At 34.4% G+C, this 11,024-nt stretch overlaps 1 protein-coding gene across 1 annotated transcript; it reads left to right on the plus strand.

Moving 5' to 3' along the window:
• The first annotated feature begins 1,213 nt into the window (after nt 1-1,213).
• Nucleotides 1,214-9,889, plus strand: LOC113066533 (cadherin-related family member 5-like). Its single transcript, XM_026238412.1, has 14 exons — nt 1,214-1,434; nt 2,138-2,325; nt 3,228-3,290; nt 3,405-3,494; nt 3,609-3,698; nt 3,936-4,037; nt 4,114-4,296; nt 4,513-4,603; nt 4,692-4,789; nt 5,105-5,311; nt 6,305-6,418; nt 6,513-6,579; nt 7,294-7,469; nt 8,822-9,889. Exons 1-14 carry the CDS (start codon nt 1,353-1,355, stop codon nt 9,275-9,277), a joined length of 2,007 nt encoding a protein of 668 aa, XP_026094197.1. The 5' UTR covers nt 1,214-1,352; the 3' UTR covers nt 9,278-9,889.
• The last annotated feature ends 1,135 nt before the right edge of the window (nt 9,890-11,024 follow it).

Raw genomic sequence — 11,024 nt, forward strand, 5'->3', positions numbered from 1 at the left:
TACATTATCAATTTGTAGGAACATCCGTTTGTACTGGGATCAATATACTTAAATGTTTCTCAGTTTAAAAATACACTTAGTTGAGTTTTTTTTATTTTTTAAGAAAAGATCTGAAAGGTAGTATTGGCTTTAAACCTGTCTTTCATAATGCACTTTCTTTTTATCAGTTAAGTCTATGCACAATTATATAACAAGATAAATACTACAGTACAGTATATTAGCCAGATTACTTCATTTGGTTGCTGGAAGATAACCTTTTACTGTAAGTGAAACCTATGCCCACTAATGACTAGCTTATTGCACGTGTAAAAAAAAAACCCAACAACAACAAAGAATTAATTTCTGTTCATTCATTTGTGATGCTGTTAGCTTCTTTCAGTCATTAATTCATAGAAGCACTTGAATTTGCTCAGTGTTGTCACAGTGTCTGGTTTGTGTTCCCTGGGTAACCACTAGATGTCCTCCTTCCCCACGGTGTCTGTCACTTCCTGAAACACATTCCCCACAATCTCTGTCTTCTCATTGCACTCAGCTGTCACTAATCATTAATCATTGCACTCAGCCCATTCCCCGTTAGTGTTTGTCATTTCTCTGTGTATTTATACCCTGTCTGTCTTAGTTTGTGTCACAGAGTCCTTATGGTTATCACGTCCAATTCAAAGTCTTGTTCTTGCCGTGAGTTTGGATTGGCACTTTGGTTTTGACCCCTGCCTGGACTGTTTACGATTTGGATTACCCCTAATAAAAGACATACCTGCACGTGGATCTCTCTCTGTGTTTTCCTGTATCCCGGTCGTGACAAGTGTGCATTATTGGTTTATTTAAAGATGAGAAAGTTCCCCATTAATGGCACTTTTCGTTCAGGAATATAAGCAATAAGACAGCAGCTTTGCTAAAATATCAGCCTAAAAATCTTCAGTATTTATGTTTATCACCAAAAAACAGTGTCCAATACGATTCTTAATACGTTTAACTTGTTGTATTTTACAATGTTCTGTCTAACATTTTAAGATGGCCTGAACTGTGTAACATTTTGGAAACAGCTCTTACGCTAACCATCTGCAACCAAATTGAAAATATTGTTTTGTAAACATCGTTCTTCTTTGTGTTCATGGTTTATGAGATGTACATGCACATGTTACGCAGCTGTGTTCATATCAACGAGGCAAAAGTCCAATTGTGCTCATCTTTATAGCCAATAAACCCAGATAAGCGTTGATCTCAAAGGTTAGCTTGAAGTCTGTTTCGCACATTAGCTATCGCTCACAACTGCTTGATGGGAATTGAATTCACTTGGGAAAAAAGGATTTGTTTTCGATATTCCTTTATTGATCCGTCGCCTAACAAGAAAAATGGATTTGAGGCCTAAAGGAACTACTGCAGTTGTCGTCCTCCTGGTTCTTTTCACATTCTGCAAGTTCAGTGAAACACAAAGTAAGTGCTGAAAGTTTGTGAATGAAAAATCTTACATAATCAGGATTGGTTTTGTAGGCCGAAACAGCTCAGAACATGAAGTTTCCCTGTTGATCTGGTTATACTTGGGAAAAACATGATTGCTTAGACTTCCAAAACGTTAAGACAGTTGGAAATGTTGGTATTCTTTAAAGTATTAATATTTAAACTTCTGTAAATTTGTTATGGTTCCATAAGCATCAAAAACAAGACATGGCTGATTCAGGAAATTGATCAGTTTTATTATAATATATCATATTGAGTGAGCGATGTTTAGGTTTAATCACCTTTTATTTAAAGATGTGCTTATGTTTTACTATCAATAGATTTAAATTCTCAAAGGAATGTCTTATTTCAACTTTACACAAAACTCGTATTTTACATAAACGGAAAGTACAAAAACACACTCCAGAAATATGTACTTAATCATGTTTTTATTTTTGACTTTGAAATGCTTAAATTAAAAAAAAGCTTACTTATTTGAAAAAATAAAAAAAACTACCTTTGGGAATTTCGTTTAGTTTCTTTAGAAGTTGTTGTTTAATTTATTTTTTTTACTGTTATCTTGAAGATCACAAAATGTAGCTTTTTTTTTCTTCATATTTTCTAACAATCACATTTTTTCAGTGTCAACCTGGACCATTCATGCCAATATTATAACTCTGATTTTCTCTGAATGACACAGATCTTTGCTGGGTGGAAAACAATGTAGCGCTGTTAATTTTTTTTCCGGAAAACAACGAAATTGGTGCCACGGTAACAACAGTCACCGCTGAGGCAGGGGTGACGGCTACAATCACTCGTCAGGATCCAGAGGGTCTCTTCAGCCTCAACGAATACGATCTCATTGCTGTAACTGTGCTGGACTTTGAGGTTAATTCTGTGTATCTTATGAAGAGTCTGGTTTTGTGTTCAGCCAATAAACTCTAAATGTATAATTTTCAATGCCTGGGGTGTACAAAGTACATACTTACTATTTTAATATTGCAAATCCATTTTTCATATCTTAATTTAAAATAGCCAGTAAAATACTTTTCAATTAAATGAAGTGCTTTAATTTTGTAAAGAGCTTAGTCTTGATCTTGATCAATTACCACTTAAAATTCAGTAAGTCTAAACTTATATTTACACTAGGCCTGTTGCAATAATCAATATATTGTCTTATTGAGCAATATATGTGCATGACCTTATTAATTTTTGGTGACTCAATATACTGTATCGCCCATTTTATTTATTTTGCAGCTTATTGTATATTACGTGGTGTAGTTATGAGCTAGTTCAAATGTAAAAAATGCTTCTACAAAAAAAAGTTTCATACAAGTTCTTTGTGCATTTTTTTTTTGTACTTAATTTGCACTTTTAGAAAATGTTTATTTACTATTTGATCAAGTTTTTTTAATGTATCTAATATCCTGATACTTAATTTCCATGCATGATCTAAATATTAAAAATTGAAAGTTTGTTGTCATTTGGAAATGTGTAGGCCTTCCTTGCATTATTATGCTGTAACATTGTGATTATATATTAAGTGGGATAAAATGGTCTTTAAAATTAAAATAATATCGCTTATTGCTAATATTTCTTGGGTCATATATTGCACGACAAGAAGTTGTTATCACGACAGGCTTAATTTACACATTTCCGTTTCATTATTTTATAGCTCAAATACACCCCTACATGTTTCCATTTTAATATTTCAAAGCAACCACTCAGATCCATTTAAAATGCTTAATGTACAAAAATGACAGACCTTTTGTGTTTTGTGATTTTCTTAGACATTTGACCCCAACAAACCTCACGAGGTGAATATCGAGTGTACAAGAGCTGACTCTCCCTCTGTGAGTAAACTATTTCAATGGACCTTCATGTAAATGTTTTATTTAACCTTACTTATTTTCTGTATGTTTTTAATGTTGGTTATTGATGTCCTGCATGTCATATTTGTAATTCAGACCACACTGAATTTGAAAATAGTCGTGGAGGATACAAATGATAATCCACCGGTGTTTGCACAGAGTCAGTACACCCTTGATGTCGATGAGGTACTTTGCTGATGAACTTTTCATGTTGCTTATGCTGTACAACTTATTTTATTTTTGTTTGTTTGTTTGATCAAGGCGGTTTTCAAAATCTTAAAGCTTTACTGATTTTTCTAGTTATCAAAAGTGGATACCAGTGTTGGCCTAATCACAGCAACCGATCCTGATAAAACTGCTAGACTTTTCTACCAACTGGATTCTCCTGAGGTACAACTGTGTTCCCATTACACTTTCTGAGACAACAAAAATCCCAAAAGAATGTGTACAGAGTTTGTATGTCACGGCAATCACAACTGTTCAGTTGGGAACTATGTTCTGAAGTTTCTTCTTTTTGGAATTCTAAAAGAAAATTCCTCTTGGAATGTTGGTTCCAAATTGTCAGAGGAATTCCAAAACGAATCCCATTTGAAATATTTCTCAAACAAGGCTTTTGTTCTCTCGCAGGGAGAATTTGACCTGGAGACCAATTTCAATCCCAACATTCTGGTGACAAAAGTGCTGGATTATGATCAAACTAAAAAAGTCACAATGACACTATATGTGCAGGTGAGTTTTGACCCTGGTTAAATGTCCAAAGTTGCATTCTTTTTGTATAAACTACTGTCATTTGATGACTTTTCAGGACACACCGATTGGATCTAAAGCTGAAGCCTCCCACACTGCCTCAACCACCATTATAGCCAACATCATAGACATCGACAACCGTCCACCGTGGATCCAGCCTTGTACAGAAGCCGTGTTGGGCACAAGCAAAGTGTGCATGAGCTCTGGTTATGAAGGGACTGTCAACTTAAACGAACAAGCGGTGGGTTTTCTATCCAAAGCTGTTGTAGATAAAGGTCTGATGTTAAGCTAAACCTGTTTAAATGTTATATAGTGATGATTATTTCAAAGTACCGCAACAAACACCAACATTTCTCACATTATAAAGCCGGCTAATGAATGCAGAAACATCAGGAAATGTCTCATTGGATGAATTTGTCAGTCTTTTTGAGTATTTGAATGTTTTTGTACACCACAGACAGGTCCTTTGTCCCTGAAGCCAGGTCCGGTCATGGCCATTGATGGTGACACAGGCAGGAACGAGCCCATTGGCTATGCATTTCTTGGAGGTGAGATATTTTATTGCCCTTTTGGGTTGAAATGAAGAACTTTGGAAGGAGTCGACTGGTTTTTAATGGTACATTTGACATGTTCAAGGAAATGTGGATGACGTATTTCAAATCGACAATGACACTGGGAGCATCACAATGCTGAAACCGGTTGGGGTTGCAGGACCGATCGTCCTTTCAGTCATGGTAAGAGAGAAAAAAATAACATTTATAAGAATGAAACCACTGTTGTTGAATGTTACGTACGATCAGAAGCTTCATTTTAGAGCAACAGTATTCTGTAAACTCTTAAAAATAAAAGTTCTTTATTGGCACTGATGGTTCCTTTCCATTCCAAGTTTATTTTATTTTTAAAATCTAAGGAAAATTGTTCTTTTAGGAACTGTTCACTGAAGGATTTTTGGGGAACCAAAAAATGGCTCTGTAAAAACCCTCTTCTGGATCCTTTATTTTGTAGAGTATAGTTCAATTCTGAACCAGATTTCCCCTCTGTCTTCTCAGGCGTATCAGAAAGAGAACGCCGATCAGTTTGCCACCGCTACTGTCATCCTGAAGGTGGTGAAAACCACCAAGTTCCCTCCGACATTTGTGAAGCCCAGTTATGAAGGCTTTATCTCAAAGGATGCAGGTCTGGACAGTCTGGTTCTGGAGAGCAAAACGTCCAACAGACCCCTGAGAGTCCAAGCTACAGATAAAGACTTTTCTGATGTAAGAACTCAGGGATAAACAGCATTCTGGTCTGTGCAGGCGTTCAGATCAAGATCCATACTGTCAAGCAAGATTAGTGAAAATGACTTTAAATCGGAATTCATTTTTACATAATCTTTTGTATTGGTTTTATGGACATTTCAGTTCATTTTTGCATAAACTGTTGCAATGAAATGATTTGTTTGTAAAGCCATTCTCATAGAAATAATAATGTTCAATTCAGTGTACATTAAGTTTTGCATGAATTCTTGGATTGAATATTTTGTAAAACAGTTCTTACATATATTGTGGCACTGAACTGAACAATTTGTGCCAAATATTGAGTCATGCCTAAAGCGATTTCTAAAAAACATTTAAAAACATATAGTCCTATGATAATAAAGGCAAAAAAACACCAAAAACACATCTTTTTTAAAAACATACGTAAACTGTTGCTTCGAAATCAATATACAGAAAGCATCACATTCAATTCAGTATTTATAAAACCATTCTTATATTTTAATTCTTGGATTGAATTTAATAGTTCTGTTTCCTACATAAATTGTTGCACTGAATTCAATGCACATTTCACTGAATCATTCTGGAAAACACTGAAATGCACTCAATTCACTGTTCATAAAACATCTATGAATGTAAACTTATTCATATCTTGCATAAACATTAACTGAATTATTTAAACATTAAATTAAGCATTTGATTGAATATTCTTAAAAACTATTTTAAGTAAATTGCATTAATGGTTCATAAAAGCATTCTTCAAAGAATTCAGTATTTATAAAATAATTTTTAAAAGTGGTAAATTCTTCGACTGAATTGATCATAAAGCCATTATGTAAATGGTCACATGGACTTCAATAAATCATAAAACGGTTAACTAAATCAATGCATTCAATTTATTAAAAATGTTTTTATATAGATTAAACTCATGTTTTATGAATGAGGCCTATAACTGTAATATTTCTTGTGTTAAATGCTGGATTTCTTTCTATGTAGGGCTATAATCCTAACCTCAGGTTTGAGTTTGTAGCTGGCGCTGACTTCTCAATCACTCCAGAGGGTTTCATACTCATGGCGAAGACGGTTTCACCAGGCACTGTACATTTAGAAGTAAGACCTTAATATTTCATACAGTGTTTAATGCTCTTTAGACACTTTAGAGTGATTCGAAATATTTATGTCCATATTATCCAATGTGACTCAGATGAGGGTGGTTGACACAGACAATGAAGAATCAAGCACAGCTTCACTTGTGGTTGAAGTCACTTCAGGTAAGACCAGACCATAAAATACGAATGAATCTAGCGCTGTGCTAATCACACGTAATTTACTCAAGGATGCATGCTTTATGCTATTGGACACTTTTGGATAATGGCTATAGAGGGCTGCAGTGATGACGAAAGTTGACCCTGGTTTCCTCAACAAAAACCTATTAGGATTTTACTTTTACTTTCAGCTAACTAAATGCTAACGAAGGCTGTAAAGAAACTACACCATGGTCGGAAGACGTCAGGATCACCACCATTAAACTTCAACAACCTTTAACTTAAAAACCATATTCCCTGAAAGTTTGAGATTGAAGAGTTTGCAAGAATGTGATTATAAACACATAATAAAGTGACTAGAGAGTAGATGATGATGTTTAATGTCGCTGAAAACCTCTGTAATCCCATTTAGACACTTGTTGTCCTTTGTAAAGCCAAGCTTCTTAAAAATAATTTTTTGTCGTAGAATGAAATATCTTGAGCTTTTGTTAACCACAGACCTTACTTCAGGCATTTAACCAAAAATGCATTCAAAAAACCCATTGACGGGCTAAAATGCTAACTAAATGCTAACTAAAATGCAGCACTCTATAAGGGTGTGCACTCATGTTTGGGAAAACACATTACGCATGTAATTCAGCAGTTTGTGTGCATTGTTCTGGTTAACCCACCTTATGTGTACCTTAAGTATCCTAAAAAAACATGTTTTCTCTCCCTCAGGGGGACAGCAGGTGAAAGCAGGCGAGTTCAGTTCGGGAGATATGGCGGCTGTAGGGGCTTCTTTGGCTGTGGTTATCGTTCTGTGCTTGGTTTGCATTGGACTGATGGTGCACCGAATCAAGGGCCATAACACAGACTGGAAGAAGATTTCCGAGGCTAGCGCCTTCCGTAGCACAGTAAGTTTCCATGCACAAAACTGTCAAACTAAGAAATGTTCCAGGTTAAATACAAGACAAAATCTTTTCATTCTGAAATGTCATTCTGAATTGAAACATGGTTAAAACCTAATTGAAACGGTCACGTATAATCTTTATCGTTCAAAGCATTCTTTGATGTAACCGGCATGTTGAATTTATTAATTATTTAAAACAAATTGTCAGATTGAAGAGAACGTTCTCATGTATTTGCACAGAATTGAAACATCCTTAAAATGCTGCTTTAAATTGGTTGGTAAAAGCATTCTCATGTAAATTCACAACAGAAATGTGCAAACTATCAAAATGTGCAAAGGTTTCCAATTTGATTCAGTGTTCATAAAATTATTATTAAAGTAAAAACAGTTTGTAAAAGTATTCAGATTTAAATGGTCACCTTCACTGTTTATAAATCTATTTTTAGGTACATTTTTCCAATTGAATAGTTGAAAAATGCAATGAAAGCATTCAACGTAAATTACCTCATTCTTTAAAGTATTTTTTTCAGTTTTTAGAAGTATTTTCACGTTAACCGTCCGTCACAGTGATTTGAGTCGTTTTTTAAAACTATGCCTACGTGTTTGGATCTAATTTAATAGTTGATAAATGTGATTTCACATAAATTCATATTGTATCAAGTCTTGTCATGTTCCAATTTTTATTAAAATGATACGTTTTCATTTCTGACAAAATTAAATCGTTCATAAAACCATGAATGTAAATTCTGAATGATTGATTCTGATTGATCTGAACAGTCTGTAAAAGTATTAATAAACTGTCACCTTCATTGCTTAAAAAAAAACAATATTTTGTTCATTTTTCGAATGGTTCATAACATCTTTCTACTGTATATTAATAACTGCACTGAATCAAATCAGTTGTAAACCAAATTGTTACATGTTCATAAAACCACTCGTTCGTATTGAATCAAATAATTTATAAAAGCATATAAATGTAAAATGTCACATTTCACGATTTAAAAAACCATCCATGCATACATTTTTATAATTATAATTATAGTTTGTAAAAGCATACTCAAATAAATTCCAATAGATTTAAATTATTTTGAAATGATCACATGCAATGTTAATGTGAACACTTTTTGTATCTAGAGCATATTTGAGAGTATTTTTTATGACTTGAATTTAATCGATCATAATAAAACTATTCATGTAAATTCACACTGAATCAAATATCATGCTTTCAATGTTCATAAAACCATTATTAGAGTACCTTAAACTATATAATGACAGCTATAGGTGAATCATTCCATTAACATTAATACTTTCTCTATATCTAGAGCATATTTATGAGATGATGTTATTTTTCGACAGCTTGGTGGAGGCTCGGGTGGTCCTAAAGTGGGTGTACAGTACTGCAATGAGGGCTTCCAGCTCGATGCTGATTCTGGAAGTGTTAACTCTAAGTTAGCTGCAGACCTGGAGAACAAACTGGAGTCGGGACTGAACAAGACGACCCCTAGCGCCCTTCTCCAGACCACCAGCAGCCCTCCAGTCGACTCCAGCAGCCTGTCAGGGTCAGAAACCATCGACGGCGAGAAGGAAGTCAAACCCATCCTGACCAAAGAGCGGCGCAATGAGGAGGGATACAAAGCGGTCTGGTTTAAGCAAGATGTCGACCCCAGCACCAAAGAGGAAGTGGTCATCATTCCCGACGCTGGTGAAGCGGATGCAGGCCACGAGGAAGATGACGACACCGAGGAAGAGGATGACCTAAGGACTGACATGGATTCGGACGATGAGGACGGACTGATGACTGATGATTTGTAGACCTCAGATTGCTTTCTCCAGTGCGACAACTGCAAAACACAAGGACTTGAGTTCAGCTCAAACGTTAGACACTTTAGTTTTATATGTTTGTGTTCCTGCATTGCATTAGCAGCGCAAGGTTGTAGGTTCGATTCCCAGGGAGCACATGTTAGGTAAAAAATGTTAGCCCGAATGCACTGTAAGTTGCTTTTATCCAAAGCGTCTGCTAAATGCATTCATTCAGTACAGTAGGAGCTTTCAGAGATTCATTATAAGTTAATTTCCGTGTTTTAAAGTCTATACATATGTTTTCCTTTTTCATATTACTTTCTGTTAGCAAGTCTGTAAATATGGTGCACAAAATGAATTTAGTTTTCAGTTTCTAGCATGAAAGGTCAACGTGAAATCAAAACTGACCCCGTTTGCTTTCTAAATATATGTTGCTGGTTTTTATTGTGAGTGATTCATCAGTGCACATGATTCTGAATTATTTTTATTTTTTTATGTCACTCAGAAAATAGATGGAGGTAAAATGGGTTGTAAACTGTGTTTCACGTTGACTATGCTGTGTACAAAAATACTTTTATTAATAGTTAACAATTTAAAATGTAAATTGTTTAATGTCAGTTCTTTGTAGAGAGGAAAAAATAAACAATAATTAGTTAAACCTGGTGTCATTTATTCTGTCACCAAAAAATAATTTTCCAGATGTTTAGACTTTTTTGAAAATCAATCAACCTCATGGTTTACTTATAGTTATTAAGAGAAAGTAACATTTAAATGGCATAATTTGTGGCATGTATAACGAGACAGTTGTTATAACAACCTTGTGATGTGAACTGTTTGTGACATTACACTGGACTTTCTCATAATCATGCACAACGCTCATAAATTCTTCTATAACAACTTAGATAAGATTTAATGATCAACCCGAGGACTGTGATCCATCTGTGAATGCAGTATTAATAGTTTGCATGCTATTACATACAGTACTGTAATCTATACCCCAAATAAACACACTGGAACAGATCTTTACAAATGAGTCTGACGAAATCAGTCTTCAAGGGTCATATTTCACCAACACAAAACAAGAAATATTTTTTTTTTTTTAAAGAAAATAAGGCCTGTTTTGGACCATTAAGTTTAAGTTTTTGCATTGACCTCGGACCAATGAAAGTGAATCCTAAGCGGTTCACCTAGACTATTCACTCACTGATACTTATATGCCAAAATGTCCCTTACATAAAAAAAAAGAAAAAATACTATGTACCATTTACTATAGTCCTATAACGCATGGCATTTTCTTTTTTTTATTAATGGGAAATAGCTCCATCTTCAGGGACAGATTTAACTGTATCAAACAAAACCTGGGCTGGGGACAAAAACTAAAATAAAAATAAGAATTCAATTAAATTAAAAAAAAATTAAAGAAAGGCAAAGTTGAATCAGAAGTGGACCAAGTAAATATTGCCATGACAGCAAGTCTGCACCAGGGATATTTAAACACGTTTAAACATAAAAAAAAAATGGTTTTAATAACCAAAGCAACATTTTTCATTTTATTTTTGTTTAACTTGATTTACTAAAATAACTAACACTGAAATAAAATTGAATAAAAATAATATAGACTTTCAAAAAGAGAAGGTTCCAACAAACTGCAATCAATTCTGAACATTTTACACGTTACTTAGACGCCCTCTACTGGAGAAACGAACTAGGTGCCTATATATATATATATATATATATATATATATATATATATATATAT

Source organism: Carassius auratus, chromosome 50 (genome assembly GCF_003368295.1).
Source record: "Carassius auratus strain Wakin chromosome 50, ASM336829v1, whole genome shotgun sequence".
Lineage (NCBI taxonomy): Eukaryota > Metazoa > Chordata > Actinopteri > Cypriniformes > Cyprinidae > Carassius > Carassius auratus.